The following is a 24,718-nucleotide window of genomic DNA, read 5'->3' on the forward strand; positions in this document are numbered from 1 at the left end:
GAAAGCATGGGGGTGGGGGTAGCATGGGCTGCTGGATCCAGCAGCCTCTATGGAGGGATGGTTATACAGAGATCCAGGATGTCTGTGGCCCAAGTGTGGCCATAGAACATGCCACTCCTTCCTCTTCTGGTTTTCAGCTGACACATGATCTTGGGGGTGATGTTGAGAGATACGGAAAATAAGAATGCTTCAGGGAGTGGCACTTGGGAACGCACATTGCTAGACCCCATTCCCAGAGATTCTGAATAGCATGTCTAGGGTAGGGCCCAGAAATATCTAATTCACGGGTAATTCTGAAACCGGTGAAATGAGGATCCCCTAAGAAATCATTGCAAGAAAGTACACTTGGGGCCACTGAGTGCAGAAAGGCTTTATTCCCGAGCTAAAAGTCAGGGTCCAGAACAGCAGGCTGCCCCCAGGGCTGGCCACGGCGGTGCAGAGGAAACCTCCACCAGCAGCAGCGCTCACAGCTTGGGTCGGTGACCCACGATCTCATCCCAGCCCTTGCGACACGTCCTGATGATCCACTCGTGCTCATCATCATCTGTAGGGGAAGAGGAAGGGCTGGTCATGCCTGGGGTTTGCTGGGCCTCTCTGTGCGGGGAGACCCACAGTCGGCATCTTGGGACTGCATTCCAGCACAGGGGTGTGGCTTCAGGGGCCAGGCCAGCTCTGTGCTGGGAAGGAACAAATCTTTCACTAAAACCCAAATCCTCCAGTTGCCTACGAATGCCTGGTCTTGGGGAAATTGAACACAAATGGATTTACTGATGGTGGATATCGCTGGTGGAGGCAGGCACGAGGTCATGTGGCCACTCTGAGCTGGGCAGTCCCGACAGGCACCCAGAGAGCAACTTGCTTGGGCATCTGCCCCATCTGATGCCCACAAAGGGCACCCCCTCAACAGCCAGTACAGGCCCTGCCGGTAGTGCCAGGGGCCGGAGCTCAGCTCTTCTTTGTTTCCTTCCTGGGTTTTCCACTGTAGACCCTTTTTTTTTTAAGATTTTTTTATTTATTTGACAGACAGAGATCACAAGTAGGCAGAGAGGTAGGCAGAGAGGGAGGAAGGGAAGCAGGTTCCCTGCTGGAGCAGAGAGCCTGATGCGGGGCTCGATCCCAGGACCTTGAAATAATGACCTGAGATGAAGGCAGAGGCTTAACCCACTGAGCCACCCAGGCACTCCTCACTACAGACCCTTCTAAGAATCCAAGACTCCCCAGGGGAACCTGACACCTCTGTTGACTCGGAGCCTTTCAGTGGAGAATAGACAAGAGGAACTGATGTTCCCATGGGCCCTATGCTCGTTGATCTCACTTAATTTAACCCTGGTGAGCACCTGCGGGCAGCAATGCTGCCATTCTGCAGAGGAACAAGCTGCTCAGAGAGATCAAGTCACCCGCCCACAGACTAGTACGCAGGAGAACCCAGAATGCGAACCCGCGTTGGTCTGACTGCAAAGCTTGTGCTGTTTTTTAAACCTCAGAGAGAGGGAGTGAAATGCTGCCTTTGGTCCCCCCGTACCACAGTCTTCTCTCTGGGGAAGGACTTATTTTCCCCCATTATCCCCCAAACCCACACACAGCCCCTCCCCGAGCCCTGACAGAGACCCACTTTAATGGTGGGATATATGCCCCTAAACATGCACGCAGCTCTGTAAAATGTGTGCCGGTGTTTTGTGTGCGAATGTGGTTTTAATTTGCCACCATAAATGGCATTGTGCTGTGAGTCTCATTGTGTCTTACTTCTTTCACTCAACACTACATTTTCAAGATCTATTCTTGTTGCTAAATGTACATCTCGGTCTTTGCTTCCTATTGCTGCCTAATACTCTGCGGTGGCTTCCTTGTGACGTTTTACTATCCACCCTTCCTGGGGAGGACACCCAAGGATGCCACCTCCCACGCCCGGACAGACGTCCTTGGGCCCTCTCCTTCCCAGACTCGTGGAGAATGTGGAGGAGGAGGAGGGTCTCGCGGTCATGCCTGCACTTCATGAACCAAGACTCCCAGCTAAACCGGAGTTCTTTTCCGAGGGCCATAGCTGTCCCTGCCTCATTCCTGCCTCACCTCCGTGTCAGGCCCTAGGGACAGAGGACTAGCTCAAACCCCTGTCCTCACGCCGTTCTCCTCAGGGCTACAACCCCGGAGTGGCTTTTGTCGCCTCTCCTGACCTGCCTCCCCGAAGGGATGGGAGCATGGGACTACCTGCCCTCCTCAGGAACCTGTGGCAGTAGCCCAAGACCAAGGGCACCCCCCGAGAGCTCAAACACGGAGGGCCAGCCCCAATTCTGCCTCCCAACCAGATTCCCTTGCCCCCTTCCTCTTCTGGGAAAGCAGCCGCCCAGGATCAGAGAGACAGGGGCTTACTGACAGCCTACTGTGCACTCCGCGCTTTGCAAACACCCGTCTTGTGGAGTCTTGGCGATAGCTCAGAAGGGTAGTGGAGGTTCCCTCCCTTTGAGAGAGGTGATGCGCCTTGCCTCCCCTCCACAGCCAGTGGAATCCAAAGCCAGATGGCCCCCACCCTGGGGCTGATGGGGCTGGGTGACAAGGGAGCCAGGGGGCGAGGCTGCCCCCCACAGAGCCAGCCTCCTCTGCCTGTTCCCTGCTATTCCTCTCTATGTGACCTCAGGAAAGAGGCACACTCTTGCCTTCGAGGACTGCCCTGGGTTGCAGGTGGACCTCAGTTTCTCCCCAGGGAGGCTGCTGGGGAATCCACGCGTGGCTGTCAAGCCCGGGGGCGGGGACAGCGGCGGCACACAAGGAGTTAAGCGCTGGTGAAGCCCACTTTTGCCACACCGCGAGCAGCCTGGTTGATAATTACAGTTCTGAAGTCTCTGGGCTATTCGAATCTGTGCAGCTGCAAGCTCTTCAGTGCTAACCCCTGAAACCAGACAAACTGGGGGTATTGTGCAAAACCAGCCCTCAGGCCCCTCCCCGATCGTTACAAATTGACAGCAATGGACTTAACAGCCTCTTCACTACCCCTCTCGCTCTCTACCTGGCGGCACAGCCACCAATTTGAATCACAGATGCCTCCCCTCCCGGCAGCTGCTCACCAACCCTCCCTCCACCTCCTCTGCGCGGAGGCGCCCGGGCTCCCCTGGCCCCGCCACGCCAGGGTGAGGCTGCCGAAGCACGTTTCATCAATATTTAAAATGGAATTAAACCTGCCGCTTTGATTAATGCCTCCCAGAGCCCGGGAGTTGTGATTACTATTTTGCAAATTGCAATTGTTGGAATATGTTAATATGATTGTCTGAGAACATCTTCACCTTCTCAGATAATTTCCCCCCCTTTTCGGCAGGAGGGAAGGGGGAGAGGAAGGGGGGAAAAGATGGGGGGGGGGAACCACGCCGCAAACTCTTTAATCAATTGTAAATTATTACCCTGGACACAATTGCTGGTGGTTTCGAAGGGAAGGGGAGGGAGATTTCTGGTTTGGTGCATTTATCTTGAAAAGTTTGGGTCTTGTTGGCCCACAATTCCACTCTGGGACACGATCCTAAGGGAATAATCTATTTGTCTTCAGTATTATTTAGAATCAAGGAAACTGAGATAATCTGTGTTTCTAAAACAAGAGAAGGCTGACGTTGTTGTGTGTTCATTTAACAACTAATTTCTAAACGGGGTCCGTGGGCCAGGTTATTGTGCTACAAGTCTGGCTGCAGGGTGGGGGGGCGGAACTGATCTAGCAGCGCTGGAAAACGTCGGGTTATGAAGTCTGTATGGTAGCATAGAGATGTTTTTGATATGATGAAAAGGTGGGAAGAGGCAAGACACAAAATTACATTGACAGCATAATCTGCAAAAAACCGTGCCCAGAAGAAAAATTAAAAATAACACGTTGCATGTGAATAATAGTCATTTCTGAGCAGTGGGACAGACGGGAGAGGTTCTTCTGTTTTGGTATTTCCCGAATCTTCTTAATGTGTATTGACAATCGAGAAAATAAGAAACGATTGTCTTTTCTCTTAACCTCCAACTTAATGCCTTGCTAATTTCATGCATTTGGGGAGTTGAAAAAAAAAATATTCCTAGTTTCCTAGAAACATCGATGGGGGTTCTTGAATTTCTACAAAGTAAAACAGCCAGCATTAAAGTATTGGTAAAAATGGGAGAAGAGACAAATTTCCTTAGCAGAAGAATTCCAGATAAATTCTGTGACTACTGCCCTCAAGGAGATGGGGCATAACTCCCGACCAGTGAGTGGTATTGGGGGTCCTTATTCCGTATCTGTTCAGTGAGGGAAGGAAGGAATGGATGAGCCCCATGCCCTGTGCTTGGGGGCTGGAGAGGGGGTACAGAGGGGAACTGAGACCCAGCAAGGGGTGTTGTCCAAAGGTTCCACTCAGATACTCTTCAGGTTCAGGTCTGTCTGCCCTTGGGGCAGAAAGATTTCTTTATTCTGGGCTGAAGCTTTAGAAGTGACCTTACTGTCCCATGGAACCCCCTCCCCTGCCCAAACCACCCCCCCCCCCCCCAGGAATCTCACCAATCACTAGAACTGGGCTTCCTATAGAGAAGAAAAGGAACTTGCGGTGAGAGAGAAGCCAAATCTGACCACGGGACGTCCCTGCTGAGAAGCCTTGCCTGGAAAGGCTCCCCACGCCTTCACCTGGACTTCAAGGCCGGTCTTCTGCTCTCCAGACTGCCTCCCGCCCGGCTCACCTCACCCTGCTGTAGGGGAGTCCCCGCTGTGCCCGTGCACACCAGGGCCTCTGTGCCTCTTAAATATACTGTTTTGGGGGCCTGGGAGGGGCCATTTCCGAGCCTTGGTGTATGTAAAAGTGAAGAAAGGCCTGGACAACAGTGTACCAATTGCAGTGTCGTTTAAACATGTGTAATTAACAAATGCTTTGAACACAAACAACCAAAGGCAATATAAACGTGTCATTCCAGGATTTCTTCCAAGGCAGTGTTAAGCGCACGGTGCACTAAAGGCCGTGGGCTCAGGAAGGGGAATGTGAGGTTGGACGTGTCTGGTGAACGTGGCTTTCTTTTGTAGCTGCCACACTCCAAACTTGAGGCCGCTGGCGAATGTGGGCGCCTAGGCCCCGGAGCCCTCCTGGCAGTCCTCCACCCCCAGGGACCCTGCCTGGATGGCATCTTACCCGTCTCCTGCTGAGGTCACCACCGCCCTCACCAGCCCCAGGCAGTCGGGCCCAACTGCACTCCTGGTCCTCAGAGCCTGGGGCGGGTCTGGCGCTTAAAAGTCTTTAATGAGTATCTGGTGAACGAACGAATAAAGCAATGCAAAGTTGGGGACAGGAAAGCAATAGGCCTACCCTGTGGGATCTGGACAAGAGGGGAAGAACTTCTTCCCTGCCCTCAGCAAACGGAGCTCCTGAGGGGACAGAGTCCATATGCCAAGTACAGGGCCAAGCCTGCTGTTTCCTTTGTGTGTTTTGAGGCCACAGATGGAGCAGCTCCACAGCACAGAACAGAGGGGTGGTCTGGGCTCATTCTGGGGCACCAAGCACACTCAGGATGCTCAAAGCCCCGGCTGGTCTGGGGCCTGCCTCACAGTGAGCGCGGGGGCGGGGACGGGCAGGCCTGCACAGGCCACTAGCTGGGTCACTGTCCGTGTCACTAGGGCAATCCCTGGGTCGGCACAGTGCAGGGGGGAGAAGAGATCCTAAAAATCTTCCAACAAATGCGGGGCAATGCGAGCTCCCAGGTGGTTGGCAGGGAGGCAGCGGGAAGGCAGCCAAGAGCACGGGCCCTGGAGTTTGGGTGCCACCAGCTCAGAGACCGTGGGCAGGTGGGTCTCATTCCCTTACCAACAAAGTGCCTGCTGGAGCGAGTGAGGTCATTCCTGAAAAGTGCTTAGCACAATGCCTGGCACGCAGGAAATGCCCCAAAGCAAAAGGAAGCCCGAGGTTGTCTTCGCAAGGTGAGACTCCAGGGTGCACATGGCAGCTCAGCATAGAATGGAAGGTGGTTCTGGGTCCCAGTGCTGAGCCCTGGCACCAACTTGCTGGGGGATCTTGGACAAGCCACTCTCCGTCTCTGAGCTGGGCTGGGCTCCTTGTCTGGACTGGGGGAGGTTGGGGGCGTGGTTCACGAGACCTCCTGCAGAACCAGAGTGAGCAGCACCAGGATGACACCCAGAAAGAAGGAGCTATGATCCCCACTTTGATGGATCTTTCATTCCCTAACTGGGTGCCTGCAAGAGAGTGTTCTTAAGGGACTCTCACAGAGCACCCTGGGACTTCCTGTTCCTGTAGGGGAGGAGGGAGTCTTTATACAAGGATCAGCACCATAAAGATCAAGAACCACAGCTCAGCCACTGATTTTTGTTCAAAGTGAGGTGGGCAGGCTTGGGCAGGCGAGCCCAGAGAGGGCAAACGGGCGGATCTAGGTTATCGGGCGCCTACAAGCCCGATTCTGTGACCTCTTGGCACGCCTTTGAGCCGAGCACACCTGCGGTCACCACTGCTGTGCAGCTCCTCCCGCTGGGACAGGGAAGGGACCGAGATGAAACCACGCATCTTAGCCTCAGGAAAGGGGATGGACTCATAGAGCTAGTGAAAAAGCCACACTCACACTGTGTGTGCACGGCCACAAACGGCCGCGTTTCCACCCAGTTGGGTGAACGTGCGTGAGAGCCTCCCTAAGTGTAAGTGTGGGTGTGTGAGTGAGCATGAGCAGGTGTGTGCTGTGAGCGTGCGAGTGCGCAGCGTGTGTGTGTGGCACTCAGTGTGCGATAGCGTCTGAGTGTATCCTGGAGCAGGGGCTGAGTGAGACAGTCCTTCCTTCCCTCAGCGACAGCCTAGCGCTCACCCACACCGGCAGGCCAGCTTTGTCATGCGGGCTGCCCTCTTTTCCTGGGGTCGAGACTGACTCTCACACGGCTCCTGTGTGGCCTGGGGTTCCAGGCGGGGAGGGGAGGTGCCTGGTAAACCTGGCGCCCTAGCCCGTGGGCAATGCCACCCTCAAAGCCCAGCCCCACCCTCTGTGCAAACGCAGGGCTGTGTGAGCCTGAGCCGAGCCGCGCCGCCCGCACCTCGTCATCACAGCTCCTGACAAGCAGGCGGCTTTGAACTTTGCTGGCAGTGCTGGTGGCCAGAGGCCAAGGCCATGGCATGGCCAATATTGACTAAGGGATCGTTGCCCGGGCAGAGCCTGTGGCGGGGTAGGAGGGGAAGCCTTGGGGCTGCTCTTGATTTTCTCTGTAGAAGAGCATTTTCTGGGCTGGGTGGGTGGAGGGGGGCAGTGGATTATCCCAGGCCGCTTCACTCCCTGGGAACTAGAGGGGCAGGGTTCAGTATCCACAGCTTTTCAAGGCCTGCTCAAATGTGAGAGATTGGGGGACACCAAACCAATCTTTGGTATTTCTAAAATACAGAAAGGGAGACTGCAAAAACGGAAATTAAGATGTTATCTAGTTAACGCATTCAGACTGAATTATTAAATTTAGAAATCAAAACAATGTTCTTACGCTTGAAATCTGTTTGTAGCCTTGCTCGTCTCATTTTGCAAGAGTTCCCCAATATGCACACGGCTCTCTAGAAATCACAGCCCGACTGACAGCCCAACAATTTACCAGGCAAAATGTTAAAAATCCCTTCAAAGTTTTAGTAGCAAAAATATATATATTTAACGGGGGAGTGCAGATACATTTTTGTTCTAAAATGTTGAAACGACGAGGGAAAGGCCTCCAGAGTCAGACTTAGGACTGGACTCGGGCTGTGCCTGGAAGGGGTGAGTCTGAGCGGGAGAAGGGCCACCTGGCGTTAGGGAACACGCGAACGTGCCAGGAGCTGAGTTGGGCACCTCGCACACCCGATCTCACGCAGTCCTCGCCAGCAATTGTCGTATGCACAGCTGGTATTGTTCAGAAAGGAGTTTTGGGTGCTCCAGTCCATTGGTGAAGGGTAAAACGTCCTGAGTCATGACGCCCCTTGGAAATCTCTTAAGAAGGCCCCGTGCTGGGGCACCTGGGTGGCTCAGTGGGTTAAAGCCACTGCCTTCGGTTCAGGTCATGATCTGAGGGTCCTGGGATCGAGCCCCACTTCGGGCTCTCTGCTCAGCGGGGAGCCTGCTTCCTCCTCTCTCTGCCTGTCTCTCAGCCTACTTGTGATCTCTGTCTGTCAAATAAATAAATAAAATCTTAAAAAAAAAAAAAAAAGAGGAAGAAGGCCCCATGCTGGGGAAGGACATCCCAAGAAGGGCTAGGGAGTTGGTATTCTGACACGGTCAGAAGAGAGAGTCATTTCTGCTGTTGAAGTCCAAAGGCTCTGCCAGCTTGTTAAAAAAAGGCATATCTGAAATACTAGAACATCTTGCGTGTGGCAGGCTGCTCATCCAACAGGAGGCACACAGGTCCAGAGACCCAGGGATTCACATCTCCCCACACCCCGTTGTGGGCAAGTGGAAGGAAGCTGCCAGACCACCAGCGCCCCTCGTATTCCTCTTCTTCTTGCTTCCCCACTTCTGTTTTTCAAGCACCCACAGTTGAATTTGGGTTCACGACCCATGTTCATGATACCCAGCCACTGTACACAGGCAGCTCAGGGAAGCAGTGTGCCAAGGCCAAGGTCATTCTGTTGGCCTGGGCCCCAGAGCCTTTGCTCTGACCACTGCTCCCTTCCGCCTCTGCTCTCCAGCTGTGTGTGGACAATGGGCTGAAGTGACAGGCCTGGCAGCTGGGACCTGTGTCCTCTAGTTAACAGATACTAAAGGCTGAATTAAGGCTTTGGCGGTGGGGCCAGCCAAGAGGGGTGTTAGGATGTTAAGAATCTGCAGAACGCACCAGCAGACTAGAACTCAGTCCGCCTAGGAATCTCGTACAGTCACTGTTAGCATCCCACTTCACAGATGAGGGTCCTGAGACTCAGAGAGGTAAAGTCATCTGCCCCAGCTCACCTAGTCAGTGAGTGGGCACAGGGGCAGACCCAAGACCATCTCCAGACCTGTAGCCCTCGGTCAACCACGCTTCCCTGAAAAACCTCTCTGTCACCACCATGCCTCTAGTCCTCCCTATCTGAAGGATGGCATTCAAGGCTCTCTTTGCCCCACACTGGGTCCCTGTGCCTTGAATGCCGAGCCCAGATGTACTCCTACACACCTGTCAAAGACCAGTCTGTCCATCCCTGTTGGAAGGAGACCCCTCTTGACTCCTCCTCCCTCCCCCAACACGAGACCCCGTCTCAGGTGCTCCCTCTTGGGGACCCTTTGTTCCTGCATCTCTCTGTGCTTTGTTCCTTCCCTTCCATTAGCGAAACCCACCTCTCATCCTTGAAGGCCTAGCCAAACACCACTTTTCCAGTACAGCATCTCAACCACACTCAGGCTCTTCTCCCCACTTCCCCAGCCCTCTGTGCTGCTGGCTTCTGGCACCGGCAAAGCAGGGGCACTCCCGGTGTTGGGGAGAAAGAATCTCATATGTGATGTTTCACGTTAAACATTAACATAAACATGATAGGAATATAGAATTATGCTGGACTTCTCTCCATATACTTATTTTGGGGGTTGATGTTAAATTTCAGAACTCTATGTCGAGGGGCAAGAGTTTCCCTAGTCTTTGTACACTTAGACCCCCTGCAGATCCCACGCTTCTGTCCAGAGAGCCCCCATCCCAGATCCCAGGACTGTGTACTCGTCTCCTTCTCCTGGCCCACACTGGTTTGGAAGGGCAGGTGCAGAGTCCGGCCCCCCAGGGACACCCTGGTGTAGACCCGTGTCTGGGGGGAGCCTTAGAGGTCCCGGGCTCTAGGCGGATAAGAAATGATGAAGATGAGGAACAATGCCAAGGGCTGGAGAGAGAGATGGGCGACCTGCCGGCCTCCCGCCCAGTCTTGGAATCCGCATCAAAAGCAGGTGGGAGGGTGCCTGAGGACAGTTTGCCATCGGCCTTGCGTTCACTTCTATACAAGGAGACAAAACAAACCACGAGGCTGGCCAGCCCGGGGCTGACTCCAGCGGAAGGGGAAGCTGTGTCCTTTGGATGCCTCCGGGAGGCTGCTGTGGGGGCGGGGATTTATTGTTGCCAGAATCTGAGGGCACACCACTGGAAGGGCTCTTGGAACTGGGGTGGGGAGATCGCTTCTCGGCCTTTTGGCTAAGATCAAGTGGAACTGAGGTGGGGAGAGAGGGAGCAGTGGGCAATTCTGACATGTCAGGGAGAGGCAGTAAGCCCCCACGGGCTGTTTTTCCTTTGAGACCTCCACCGGGGCTGATTCCGCCCTCTGTAGGCAAAATTCTGTTGGTGGGTTCAAGTGTCTTCCTCTGGGGACAAGTTCTAAATCTTTGCCCAGGTTCTCATAGAGGTTCAGGATTCAGAAAAGGCCACAGCCCGTCTCAGTGCAGAGCATGGCCTCTGGTGTCAGGGAGGCCTCGGTTCAAATCCTGATTCCTGCCTTCCCTAGCTGCACCTGTCAGCGAGCCTCAGTTTCCCCAGCAGCCACACAGAGGTGATGATATATTCCTCAAAAGACTGGGAGATGGTGAGTGAGTCCCCAGTACAGCAGAGGTTTTCAGCTCATCATTTCTCTTCCTTCCCTTCCTCCTTCAAGCAGATGCCCAAGTCTGCTGGCAGGGGTGTGTGATCTGTGCAGGCATTTTCTTTGGCAGTTACAAGTGTGATATTATCCCTCCACAGAGCCTTCATTACGGAGCTGCGAACAATACCACAGATAAGGCAGGGATGGCCCTGCGTGCCAGCCTCCAGGTGATTATCACATTTGGGCAAATTGCCTTTTGTGTCACGGAGAGATGACGGCGGGAGGGCCTGTGTAGGAGACTCGCTGGGCCATTTTGCCAAAACCGCGAGGGAAGCATTGTGGAGAGACAGCCCGGGTTTTCTGGGGAAGGAGGCCTGGTTGGCAGCCGGAGCTCGTTCCGACGCTCCCACACGCGGGCCGTGATCTGCCCCGTGTGGGCCTCAGGCTTCTCACTGGTCAGGTAAAGGCATCAAAATTTGAGGAGTCTTATTCGAGGAGTCTTGGTTTGCAGGCAGCATTGAAAGTCTCGTTCTTTGGCCAGTTTTGGAGCAAAAATGTGGGGAACTATCTAGGGAAAAAGAATTACCGCTGCAGTTTTCTGAGGAGGGTCCTCCAGTTCTTTCTTTCTCTCATGAGTGAACTCCAGAACCTGCTCAAAGGCCATCTTTAGCCTTCAGTCAGCTAGGCCCCCGGGGCCCAGTTCCAGGTCTGCCGCTTAACCTCCACGTAACTCTGGGCAACACATTTCACGTCGCCTCAGTCTCATCATCTGTGAAGTGGGAATAATGAAGACAGCCGTTTCGCAGGGTTACCATGGGGATGAGATGAAGTGAGATAAAATAAACCATGCGACGTGATCAGACCAGGGTCTGGAACATCGTAAGCACTCAGTAAATGCTGGTTGCTTTTGTTGTCCTGCTTTCTCCTCTGAAATAAAAGAGCGCCCCTTTGTACAGCCATCAACCCATTCCCTGACTGCCATTTTAGTGATGGTACCGGGTTTAGTGTAAGAATACACCCCATATTGGGGCACCTGGGTGGCTCAGTGGGTTAAGCCTCTGCCTTCGGCTCAGGTCATGATCCCAGGGTCCTGGGATCGAGCCCCATATTGGGGGGGGGGGTCTCTGCTCAGCAGGGAGCCTGCTTTCCCCTCTCTCTCTGCCTGCCTCTGCCTACTTGTGATCCCTCTCTGTCAAATAAATAATAAAAAATAAAATCTTTAAAAAAAAAAAGAATACACCCCGTATTGTTTACTCCGTTCCCTCCTGTTGAACATCCAGGATGTTTCCAGCTTTCACCGGCTCAATAATGCCAGAGAGCCTCAGACGACTAAGCCGTCTTTCATTTCTAAGTGTTCACTATGCAACTTCCCTGAAGTTGGGTGGGAAGCAGATCCGTGAGGTTTGGACGCTCCAGGCCCCTGCCTCTTTGGATGGAATGACCTCGGAGCTGGTCTGGCAAAGGGGAAAGGAGAGGGGAAAATCTCTGGAGGCAGATAAGCCCGAGTGTGAATCCCAGTTCCTGCCATTTCCTGGGGGAGAGTCTTTAGCCTTAGTTCTGAGGCTCAGTTTCCTCGTTTGTCAAGCAGGGATCACAGGAACACTCCCGGCCCTCTTAGTAGCTGGGTGTCTGGTGCCTGGGAAATGCTCAGTCAAGGTCAGCTATCATCATGGTTGGGGGTGGGGAGGGAGTCATCCACCACCTCCCAGAGCCTCCGAGTCACACAGGCCAGGTCTCTTCCTGGACCCCCGACTCAGACTCCCCCCCCCGCCCCCCCCCCGTTGTCCATCGAACTGAGCATACATTCAAATGAGGCTGGTGATCTTGATTTTAAATTCTGTCTGGAACCCACAGGTTCAAACGCGAAGGGGCCCTCTCTGCAAATAATCACTGGTATGTGATATTTTTAAGAAGCCCAAGCCATTGTTTCTGATTGAAGGAAAGTTGGTGCTATTTTGAAGAGCAGCACGATTAAGCGGTGGCGTTATCTCTTTAACCATTGGGAATTATACGCTGTTTGAAAGATTTGTGAGCTCTAGGACATTTGCCAGATGTGCTTGATTCGACATTTCAGACAACAAAGGGGATAATGTTGGCGGGAATCTTGACGGCATTTCTGATGATCAGGATATTCTTTGAGGATGGTACTGAGACCTTTCGGGGAAGAATTTCAGCTTTTACATAAACTAATTTGGGATGCTCACTCTCTGTCTTCCACAAAGCAAATTTAGTTCATTGTTAGTTGTATATGTTAAAATGGTTACGAGGGTTTTTTCCTTTGAATATTAATAATGTGCCTTTCATCTGAGACACTCGCATGGGGTGTCATTAATTGCAGGGAGGGAGTAAGGATTAGTGGTGCGGTTATTTTGCAAATGATTCCTACCAGTAACGTTGAGGCGAGTAATGGCTACATGAAGAGACACACGTACCAACGGCTAACACGGCTCAGGCTTATCCCTCCTGAGCAGAATGAGGGGGACGGGTAGGAGGTTAAGGGTTAATCTCCCAATTTCCCACCATATTAAACGTAATTATCCCTAATATCGTCTCAAGCGTCCTTATTGGCCCACAGTATGTAAAGGACCCTTTATCAAATAAGGTAGCATCTCATTTGGGGGACTGTGGTGTTTTTGTCTTAAGACTCTAAAATGGGCCTTTTCATCCATTTGGGAATATCACTGAGCTCCCACTGGGGGCAGGACCTGTGTTCTTTAGAGGAACAGCCATGAATGAGGCATGGCTCTGTGGCGGAAGGGAGATGGCTGAGTAAGGAATTAACTAGGACACAAAGCTGAAAAGAACAGAATTGGGGCAGCAATTGGGATCGTCTCTGACTCTGGGCTGGGGAACAGGTGAGAACAGAGGTGTGTTTATCAATGGAAGCAGCTGGTCTGATTGAGCCGGAACATGGGGTGGTGGATGAAGGTGGGGGGCTCTAGACACCATAATGAAGAGCCTGCAGACCCCAACGATTCAGTAGCATTTTGTTTCCCAAGCAGAACCCCTGAGGAGGCCGACAGCACGGCCTATCCCGTCTCATTTCTCCCCGCAGCCTCCTTGTCCTGGAGCACCCAGAGAAGCCTCAGCTAATCCCAGGGCCTCCCTCTCTTCCACCTCTTCCAGCCCGAGGGAGCGATCATCAGGCTAATGGTCCCAGCTGCCTATCACTGGACACGGACGGGTCTCGGGCCAGGTGTCCTGCAGACTTCATCTCATTCTTCCCAACCACAGCTCCTCCAGATTAAGTTAATTACCAGAAGGTCCATTTTACAGATGAGGAAACGGAGACTCGGAAAGGAGACTAGAAGCCAGCCAGCCATGGTCTCACAGCTGCCCAGTGGTGGATCCAGGAAACCAGGGGCCACAGCCAGAGGTGCGGACTGCAGATCCTGGGCTTTTAACTGCCACACAAGACTGTCTCTCTGACCTCTCCTAGCCTCCTAAAGGAGGCAAGTCCTAACCCCGTCTGTGTTTTGCTTTGTGTCTGCTGTATTGATTGGAATCCTGCCTGCATTGACTTGCTGCTTTGTGTGGTTTTATGGTCCCAACAGAGGCAGCCGCAAAGAGCAGTAGCATGAGCGTGGACCTTACGGGGAGATGGGAGTGGGTTTGATCCCAGCCTTACCTTCCCTGATCTGTCATTCGTTACACATGCCCTAGTCCCCTAATCTCAGGCCTCACCCGTCTCCAGCTGCGTAGGAATTTCCCAGGGGATGCACGGCTCATGAACACAGAAGTTCTAAGGTACACACCAGAAATGAAGGTCACTACTGGGGTTCAGACAGCAGGGAGAGTGGGGACCTGGACCAAGCATAGGGCTCCTCAAACCAAAACGGCACAAACCCGATCTGGCCAGAGGGTCACAGGCTTGGGATCCTTAATGCTGAAGTTTTTAAGCTTTTCAAAGCTTAAGTGGTTTTGAAAACCCACAGGTGCAGAGAAGCTCAATAGGTTGTTTTTATTATTCAAAATAGTAAGTTGTCTGTTAGGTGTCAGGGACTATAATTTGTTAAAGAAGAGGAGGGGCTTGTAGGTGGTCCTCTGCCTGCCTGTCTGCTTTTCTTCTAGAAACATTTAATCAGCTCCATGTCGGGGACCTGTGTGAGCCGCAGAGAATCCAGTGACGAGTCATACATTGTCACACGGTCCCTGCCCTCCTGAAGGTTTGAGAGCCACGGTCTGCGAGAATTCTTGCCAGCATGGATCCCCAAGGCCTGGCCCACTGTCGGCACTCAGAAGCTTTTAGATGAGTGGAAGGACAGATTTAAATGCTCACCACAACCCAGTCAGCAGGTACCATCCTCCCCAGGTAAGAAAGGCGTTCTAAAAGCCCAAGCCGAGCAAAGCCAGGTTTGTTAAGTAAGCTTGGCGCTAGGCCCATATGCAATTCAGCAGGCTAAGGTTTTCCAGTCTGGCCTAAAGCAAGCATCTCCGTCTGGGGAGTGAAGCCGGGGTGGGGGGGTGGGGGGGTTGGAGCCAGGTAGCCTGTGAGGCCCGAAGGTGAACAAGGGCGATCCTTCTGCGGGTGTCCCAGCCGGCGACCTCCTATAAAAAGTGTGTCCCCGGCTCTGACCTGGCCAGGTGGCATGTACTTGATAATAGCAGTGGCTCAGGCCACTCTGTTTATCCTGGGATGGCCTCAGGCCCCACCGTGGGCCTGCGTCGCCAGCGGCCCCGCACCTTCGGGACGCCAACAGGAAGCACTGTTTATGGGGGCAGACCAGAATGCAGGGGAGAAAGGGCCCAGAGAAAACAGGAGAGGGACAGAAGTCTGAATTGGTCCCAGGCAGGGTGAGGTGAGTCAAAGGTAATGACTAGGTGGCCACAAACAGAGACTCTTCTTAGTGGTTTTCAGGACACTCCAAACTCCAACTGTCCTATAATATCAGGCCCAAAATATCCTTTGGCTACATTTCTCCTCCATCGTAGACTCTTAAGGTTGGAAAGACCCTAGAAATTATCCAGCCCGACTCCCTCATTTTACAGATGAAGAGCAAGGGGCCCAGAGAGGGAAGGCGCTGGCCCAGGGTCAGCCAGCAGGCAGCCCAAGAGCTGGGCCAGGATGTGGAACCTGGGTCTCTGGCACAAAATGCTGGGGCCTGGGGCCCTTCTCTTGCCATCTTGCCATCTTTCCTATCTAGTCTCACCTCCTTTGGCCCCTTCTCTCTGTGAAGCCTGAGAAATCCCTAAATGATGACTCAGCTACTACTCTGCCTGCCCAAAACCTTTCCTTGCTCCCCCGTGCCCTTGGGTGGAAACCTGCTGCCCTTCCCCTTCCCATCCCTTGGGTTCCCTCTCTTGCTCTTTTTGTCCTCACATATTGTTGTCTCATGCTCCCAAACCACTTGTAGCCCCATAAATGTGCAGTGTTCTCCCCCATCTTGTCCTTCGCACATGCTGTTCCCTCTGCCTTTCACCCTTTCCAACCCTGCTGCACCTGTCTGCTCTTTGGGCTGCGCGTTCCACCTTGCTCTTTCCAGGAAACCTCCCTGGCCTGCTGACCCTGAACTCCAGATTAGATATCCCTGCTACGCTCCCTTGTAGCAACTTGGATCTACCGCCACATTCTCCTCCTCCCTGAGAGAAGATTCCGTGAAGCTTCCTAACCCCAGGCCAGATCCACAGCCACTAGTCGATAAACATTTGTTGACCAGAGAGTCATCAGTGTCCATCCTTCTCCAAACCTCCTAAGAATGGCCTTCCCATCTCATGATGCATTTTTCAAAGGCTATTTTTTTTTTTTAAGAGCAGTTTTAGGCTCATAACAAAATTGAGAGGAAGGTACACAGATTTTCTCTATGCCCCCTGCCCCCCCCACCCCCCGTGCCTGCATGACCTCCCCATTATCAACCATCTCTACCGGAGTGTGCATTTGCTGAAACGACACCAATACCTCATAGTCATCTGAAGCTTACAGGCGGGTTCACTCTGGTGTAGTACATTCGACGGGTCTGGATGAGTGTATGATATCATGGAGCCCTCTCTATAATTTCATACAGAGTATCTGCATTGCTCTAAAAGTCCCCCGTGCTCTATCTGTATATCCCACCATGAATTATCAATTTTCTTACCAAGCATGGCTTTTGCGCAGAGGATTCCAGGAGCCACAGTTTCTCATTCCCCAGTCACGCCTTGCCTTTTTTTTTTTTCATGCCTCTGTGTCTTTGCATGTGCTGTTCCCTCTACCTGGAATGCCCTTCCCCAACAGGCCTGCTAACAAAATCCCTGCTCCTTCTTTTTTTTTTTTTTTTAAAAAGATTTTATTTATTTATTTGCAGAGATCACAAGTAGGCAGAGAGAGAGGAGGAAGCAGTCTCCTTGCTAAGCAGAGAGGCTGATGCAGGGCTCGATCCCAGGACCCTGGAATCATGACCTGAGCCCAAAGCAGAGGCTTTAACCCATTGAGCCACCCAGGCGCCCCATCCTTGCTCCTTCTTTAAGACCCGTCACTTCTGGTAACTTTATCCTGACTGAGACCCTGTATCTAGACCAGATGATGAGTTCCCCTGCTCAATGGCCCTTCATCCCCCAGGAACTGCCCCCTAGGAGGAGTGGTGAGAGCACCTTTGTACACGTATGAAAGATACTTGTAACTCATTATACAAAAAGGCACAGACGTGTTATCTTTGCAGGACAGAAGAGTGTGTACAGACACTGACCAACAACAAAAGGACAGGGGCACTGTGCCAGGGAGGAGGCTACGCTTAGCTCCAAATCTGCCCTTCTCTTCTCACTTTGCAGTCGGGTCTGGGACCACACGATTGACATTTCTGCTCTGCCGGCTGAGCCCCAGTTAGATGCTGTAAGGCAGGCACGCGAAGGCAGAAGGGACACGTTCTTTTCCGTGTGGCTTGTTGCTCACATTGATGTCACGACAGCAAAAGGCCCACTCACTTCCACCTTCTAGTTTTCCCCCAGATCCTAGCATCAGCGAGGCCCAGAGGCCACGCTGGGCAGTAGACTCTGCTCAGAGGTCTGGGTCACCCCTTCTGGGGATCCCTCTCTCAACCCTCTATGTTCTAATATCTCAGTCTCAGGGTTTCCCATCCAGGAAAAGGGTGGGGGAGGGTTGCTTCTCCCTGCAGTGACTTTCTCTGCTTTCCTCCCTCCTTTTGCTTTTTCAGTTCTCCAGTATCTTCTGATATTAAATTCTATTTTCCTGACTGGACTCTACCTGATACAGACAAGAGTTCCTGCTCACATAGATCTTACAGTCTCGGGGGAGAGAGAGACAGATAGACGTTCAGCAATTACTCACACAAATGAAGATTTAATTACAGTTGACATAAGTGCTGGGGAGGAAAAGTACAGGGTATATTAGCATGTGAATGGCCCTGGGAAGCCCTTCAATAGATGAAACTGTTATGCATTGTTTAACTCAGCATCTCTTCAGTTTCCTTATCCAGAAACTCCATAGTAAGCCTATGAACGCCCAGAAGAAATAGTGCTCTGCACAGTCTACTCTGTTAATGGGAAACAGGAAGTCATTAAAGAAAACTGCTGGGGTACCAGGAGTGTGAGCACTGGCCATGTTCCTCCAGGAGCACCCGTGGGTCAGGGCTCTCTGAGCAATCTGCTCTGGCGTTCAGACACAGCGTCAGCTGATAGTCCCCTTTGCTCTGATTCCAGCACCACAAAGGCAACTTTCTGATCCCCACCGACTTACGGAGTAAATGTCCCTGTAGGGAAAGGAAGCTCTCGTCAGCCAGTCCGGGCCTCCTGGGCTCCCTGGCAGTTTCTTTCTCATTTTAGAGCACAGTTTCTTGACCTGGGTCTTTAGAAGAAACCCCTTAAGACTATATGCAAAATGTGCACGCGTGTGCATGAGTGTGAACGTGTATGTGTCTGTGCACATGTGGTCATTTTTCTAGGGAGAGGGTGCATAGTTCTAATGTTATTCCCTGTGGGACTATGACTCTAGGGAAGAGAAAGATTAGGAATCACCATGCTGAACGAAAACGTTCTTGTTCTTGTTTGTACATTGGCCTCCTGTGAGTTTGGTTACTGTAAGTCTCGATCTGATCAGCTTGCATTTACTTACCATCAGACGTTCTGGATCCCCAGTCAGCAATTCTTGGACCACTCCCAGTTATTCTCTGGGTCTCATTTTAGCTGTCATTTCCTTCTGGAAACTCTCTGACTTTCCAGTTCCGGATGAGGTACCTTTTCTTTGTGCTCCCACAGCATCACTCCCACCTCCCTGGGACTCGCTACCTTTACCTCTCTCCCCGCCCCCATCTAGGGCCATGTTTCCCCCTTTCGTTATGCTTTTCTCATGATGCAACCAAGCCTTTCTAGTACTTGTCTGCTCTCTGTCAAAACACAAGCTCCGTGAGAAAGGGGTGTGTGTCTCAATTTGCCCTTCTTCACTGCCTACAGCAAGCATAGTGCTTAGGCACACAGTCACTGCTCACTAAGTACGAAAGGAGAGCATGCAGAAATCTGTAGTTTAAGCCTTTCAGTGCTACACTTTGCTGTCACAGCTAACCACAACAGTCCTTGGCTTCACTCTGTGACCCTGCAGAGACTTGTCCGCCATGAGAACTCCCCACGGTGAACCATACGGATCATAATTTTTGTCTTTAGTCAGAAGTTTCTTTCTCATTAGATGCACGCACGTGTGTGCACACAGATGCACACAGATACATGTGAGCAAGAGAGGAGAAAACAGGCATCCCGGCATGTCAGAATGGACATACCTGCGTTTCTCAGAAAGCGATTCCTGTAGTCCTTGATTATCCTCGTGGCCGGGTTGTAGAAGCCATCTCCACAGTCATAACAGCCCTCGGGGATTTTTCGAGGTGGGTCCATATTGGTGAGCTGAGAGATACCTTGAAAGGATGTAATGGATAATTAATTCGCCACCAAGACTAAATTGAAACCCAGCCCCCCAGAAGTCCACTTCCGTCTGGTTATCCCCGTGGCAAAATGCTTCCCATTCAGAGCACGGAGGACAGGTGACAGGAGCAGTGTCCCACAGCAGCTTCCTGAAACTGGCTCTGGGAGCCGGGGCTTGGGGACTAGAACTCCAACTTCTTCCCTTGACCCCCATCCTCTGTTTCTGGGGACACCATGACAGGGGTGTAGGTTCTGGAGGGATGAGGGAGCACCACAGTTTGCAATGGGGATAGAAAGACATGTCTAGAGGAGGGATGGCATGCAAGGGGGTGAGCCCAGGGGCGTGAGCCCTCAGTCCTCACTCAACAAGCCTAGCAGGGTGAGGCCGAGGGGTGCAGAAGGATAACAGTGGGAAGAAATGGGTCAGGTGGGTGGGGATCAACTTTGACTCTTACCAAAATTACAACGGTGGCTGTTTACTGAGTGTTTACCCTGCTTCAAAATTCATTAAATGCTTGACTTCTACTATTTCACTCAATATCACAGCAACCCTGGGGCCCCATTTGTGGATGAGAGAACTGAGGCTCAGAGAGGTCAAGTAACTCGCCCCAGACTCTCCAGCAAGGAAGTGGCAGGGCACCCAGCCATGAAACCTCCACATCAGGGTCCTGACGTTGGAACCCCCGGGAGCTTGAGAGGAGTTGGTCACACTGCCCTGGGTGTTGTGCATCTTGGAATGCTGAGGCCTAAGTGAGGGGTATGAGGTTGGAATAAATAACTTCTCGGGCTCTTGCATTTCCTGTAATTCCCCGTCCTCTGGACTGAGAGCCGGATGCGCACTGAGCATAGCACCCTGTTCACGGCACAGGGCTCTGTCCTGCACACAGGTGCTCTTCTGTTGGTTACTGACACCACGTGCACATGGTGACTGAGCTCTCACTCCATGCCAAGCACTTCCCAGCCACTCTCTCCCCGGAGCTTCCTGCCTGTGCCATCTCAGAGATAGAGAGGAGCGGACGGGGCTGCTTAAGCTTCTCACTGTCTCTGAGGCTGAGAGGCAGCTGCTGCCGGGCCCTGCCGAGTGTCCACGGCCTTGGGAAGGCAGTGGGTACATAGGATGAAGTTGCCGCATTGGGAGTCACCAGAGGAGAAGGAAGGACGCAGAGAAGGCCACCACACTGCCCATGAGCCTGGCAGAGCCCCACCTTTGACAAAACCAGCCGCCGCGTGACAGCTGAAGGCCTGAGGCCAGGGGCTCTCTCTTCGCCTATGGGCTTCCGTTGGGGGTGAGGAGCCCGTGACAGAGTCCAGGCCTTGTCATCACTAACCCAGGAGGGGCCACAGACAAGTTCTCAAGTGGGATCTAGACTGGCGTCTCCTCGAAGGCAGACATTGTCCCCCTGGGGCCCAGCCAGTGTCTGACACAGAGTAGGTGCTCAGGAAATCCAATGTCATGACCTTACCTCCCACACCTCATCTCCCCTGCTGTGATGTCAGTATTACCCTCCCCATGTCATTCTTTACTGAGCACCTACTTGGTGCCAAGCAATGTGCCAGGCACTGGGGACACAGCAGTGACGAAGACAGAGCCCCCGCCCTCATGGAGCACAGTCAGCGTGGGAAGAGGGATGCTGCGCACTCAGGACAGAGCTCTGGGGACCAGCCCTGGCCGCTCCATGGGATGCCACAGGGAGACCTTGCCTCATCTGGGAATTCAGGGAAGGGGCCCCAGACAAAGGGACATGACGCTGAGTCCTGCAGGCTGGGAAGGAGTTATTTGGGTGAAGTGGGGGTGGGGGGTAGAGCATCCCAGCAGAGGGAAGAGCAGGAAAGAGCGTGGTCTTTTCAAGGATGAGAGATAGAGCCAGCACAGCGAGGGAGGAGAGAAAATCCCAGAAGGGCAGGTGGTGTGGGCTGAGGGTAGGCTCAGCCACAGGAGCCAGAGAATGAAAATCACTTAAAAAATCTGGAACCTTCTCATGAGAGGAGCAGAGAGGCACTGAAGAGTAGGTAACAGGGGTTGGGGCAGAGGAGAGTGGCAATCAGAGTCATGTTCTGCAAAGATGAGAGTGCCCACGGAGTGCAGAATGGCCCGAGCAAGTCAAACCTAGATCTCAGGAGACTAGGTAATCCAGGGGAGAGGACGGGGGTCTGGGACACAGCAGCACTAGAGAGGATGAAGGAAGCCCGGCGTGGCGCATAGGGAGCCTCAGTCAACAATTATTCAATGAATACATGAAGGAATATATTTAAGACGTAGAATCCACAGGACCAGGGGCACCTGGGTGAGTCAGTGGGTTATAGCCTCTGCCTTCGGCTCGGGTCATGATCTCAGGGTCCTGGGATCGAGCTCCACATCGGGCTCTCTGCTTGGCGGGGAGCCTGCTTCCCCCTCTCTCTCTGCCTGCCTCTCTGCCTACTTGTGATCTCTGTCTGTCAAATAAATAAATAAAATCTTAAAAAAAAAAAAAAAAGAATCCACAGGACCCGATAGATGGTTGCTTGTGTGCAGGGAAAGAAGAAGGCAGGACTCGGCCCATCCAGGTGGAGGGGGTGACAGTCTCTGGGGTTGACAGTCTCTGCGGGTGCAGTCCCCAGGGGGAGAAGGGAATGAGTTCTGTGCAGACAAGGTAAGGGGTGCCAAATTGGGGTGTTGGGGAAGATGGCTGCAGGAACCTGGGGTTCAGGACTTTTGATCTCCGTTTGGAAGCTGATGGTATAAATGAACACTTAGAGGTGAATCAGCTTGTTTAGGGAGAGGGGACAGAATGTTACAGAAGAGGGCTTGAGGCCAGAGAGCCCCGGGAACCCCCAAATTAAAAACTAGGGGGAAGAGGAGCTGACAACGGAGACAAAGGGAGAGAAGGTTCACCGGGAAAACTATCTGATTCAAAGTGACACAACCAGCATTTGAGCTCAGGTCTGCCTGACTCCATCCTGGGTGCCTTCTGGAGCCTTCTGCCCTCGTGGAGGCTGACTTGCCCAGGCTCACCCTGCTACTGAGAGGGAACTGAGGACTCAAACCCAGACCTTCTAGCTCCAGGCTTGGTCACCTCCACCACATCATGTCATAAGTTGGGATTTATGCTTCTGGTTTGCACAGTCATTTTCCCATTTGTCATTTTGGATGTTATCGTCTCGGCTGGGCCAACCACTACACCCCTGGGGTGTAGCTGACCGCACACAAGCTGGAAACACACGTGAGCCCCTTCTGTGGCTGCTCTCCGAATCCAGAGTCTGGGCCCGCATGTCACCCTCCACGATGGAACATGGTTTCTGATGATTCAGGGGACACAGAGAGGAAGACCTGGGCCCCTGGGGAGCTCCACCCCCAGGAAGCAGATTGGAGTCTGGAGCCTCAGTTTCCTCCTTTGCCACATGGAACCAGAAAGGCGGGCGTGGCATGGCCGTCTGGAGATTCTGTGAGACCGGCAGCACACAGAGCCTGGGCCGGAGCCTGGTACATGGGGCACCTGCTCCTTCGGTGCTGCTTAGTTTCCATGCGACAGCGGGTACTAGGGACAATGACAGCTGAGGTGGGCCGTGCACTCCCTGCATGCCAGACCTTGCTGGAAACACTTTACCTGCGTGAGCTTACTTACAACAGACTTGTGGGCTGGATGATGCTAAGGAACCCCCTTTGCAGGAGAGAAACCGAGGCACGGAGCTGGGACGGCGGACATCGGAGGGGGATTTCAAGGGGCCGTGGCCCCTTATGTGAGGCTGCCTTTCGTTTCCCTCCCAGTGTGGGTGTGAAGGAAAGGGAGGGTGCCCGGGTACCTGCAGGCTTCAAGCCATGGCAGATCTCAGTGTAAAACCTGCGATCGCAGCTGTCACAGTAATGCCAGTGCTCGGCCTCGTACTGCAGCCCGTCTGAGAAGGTGTACGTGCCCTGGAAGACATGGAGCATGCGCGCCGGGGTGAGGAAGCCCTTCTGCCAAGGAGGATGGGTGTCATGGCAAGAGGTGGCTTTCTCACCTTCTCATTGCCACAGAAGAGCCGTGAGAGCTACCCCAGCTACCAGGGCTGTGATGATTAGAAGGAACGGCTATAGTGCTGGGCTCTGTGGCCACTCCCTGCACGATGCGGGGCAGATGACCCTGCCCTTGGTTTCCTCATTTGTAAAACTGCCTCCTGATGTATATATTTTATGGGGTTGATTCGATGAGACAGTGCACCGGCAAAGCGTTTAGCGCAGAGCTAGCTAAAAAGGTCACAGCCACTGGTCACAGCCCTTTGTCCAAACATGTACATTCTGCCTCTGCTGCCCAGGGCTGAAGGAATCCCCAGGATGTAGAGGTCACATTGGTTTGGGCATCAGGAAGCGTAGGTGGAAATTCCGATACTATTAATTCACTGTGTGACCTTGGATAAGTCACATCCCCTTCCTGGGGCTCAGACTCTCCAAGCAGTAAAACAAAGAATGTTCCTTAACCTTTCGAAGGTGGGCATTAGTGAAACGGATGAGAGCCATAGGTCTTTCCCCAGAGAAAACCACAGATGCACAGAAATTTTGGCATATAAAGCTGGTGGCGGGGGAGGAGGGGATTTCTACTGACCCCCTGAATTGTATGCATGGCCCACATGTCCCAGGTGGGATTAGATGGGTTAGAGGACTTATCATGAGAGCAGCAGTCGTTGTGGAAGTAGTACTAAGACCTAACACTGAGTGTGCTGGATGCTGGGTACTGAGAACTGGGTACTAAGTACAGTGCTTAGAGAGATCACCTCATTTACACTCACAGCTGCCCCAGGAGGTGGCCGGTGTTGGAGCAGGTGGAATAACAGTCCCCCTAAGATATCCACCTCTACCTGCTGGAGCCTGTAAAAATGTTAACCTCATACGGCAAAAAGTCCTTCGTGGATGTGATTAACTGACAGATCTTGAAATGGGGAGATTTTCCTGAATTACCTGGGTGGGCCCAATATAATCACAAGGGTCCTTGTAAGAGGGAAGCAAGGGGGTCAGAGGGACGAAGGACAAGATGATGACAAAAGCAGAGAGAAGGGGATGTGATGATAGAAGCAGAGGTCAGATTGAGGCATGGCCACCAGCCAAAGAACGCAGGAAACTTCTGGAAGATGGAAAAGGCAAGGAAATGGATCTCCCCTACAGCTTCTGGAAGGAATGCAGCACGGCTGACTTATTTTAGACTTCTGATTTCCAGAACTGTAAGGTAATAAATTTCTATTGTTTGAAGGCACCGAGTTTATAGTAATTTGTTACAGCAGCAATATGAGATACAACTATTGTCCCCAGTTTATAGGGGAAGTCATGGGCCCAAGGTCACTCAGTTAGTTAGTGACACACTAGGCTTCAAACTCATCGTGGCCTCTCCAGGGGCCCTTCCGGATCCAGAGGAGTAGATTCCAGAGCTCTGGGAGTTTGGGTGGAGGGGAGCAGAGGGAATGGAAGGAAGAGGGCACCA

General features: G+C 52.6%; 1 protein-coding gene across 3 annotated transcripts in view; it reads right to left on the minus strand.

Moving 5' to 3' along the window:
- Positions 1-413: 413 nt before the first annotated feature.
- The window catches only part of MORN5 (MORN repeat containing 5), a 29,343-nt gene continuing 5,038 nt past the window's right edge, over positions 414-24,718 (minus strand). For 2 of the 3 annotated variants that reach the window (XM_046023447.1, XM_046023446.1), the window contains exons 3-5: positions 23,070-23,181; positions 19,151-19,282; positions 414-544 (exon numbers count right to left, since the gene is read on the minus strand). In XM_046023447.1, coding sequence (XP_045879403.1) covers positions 465-544; positions 19,151-19,282; positions 23,070-23,181 — 324 coding nt within the window. In that variant the 3' untranslated portion in view covers positions 414-464. The remainder of the gene's footprint in view (positions 545-19,150; positions 19,283-23,069; positions 23,182-24,718) is intronic. The other variant, XM_046023448.1, reaches the window with a different exon arrangement.

This window comes from Meles meles, chromosome 11 (genome assembly GCF_922984935.1).
Source record: "Meles meles chromosome 11, mMelMel3.1 paternal haplotype, whole genome shotgun sequence".
NCBI lineage: Eukaryota > Metazoa > Chordata > Mammalia > Carnivora > Mustelidae > Meles > Meles meles.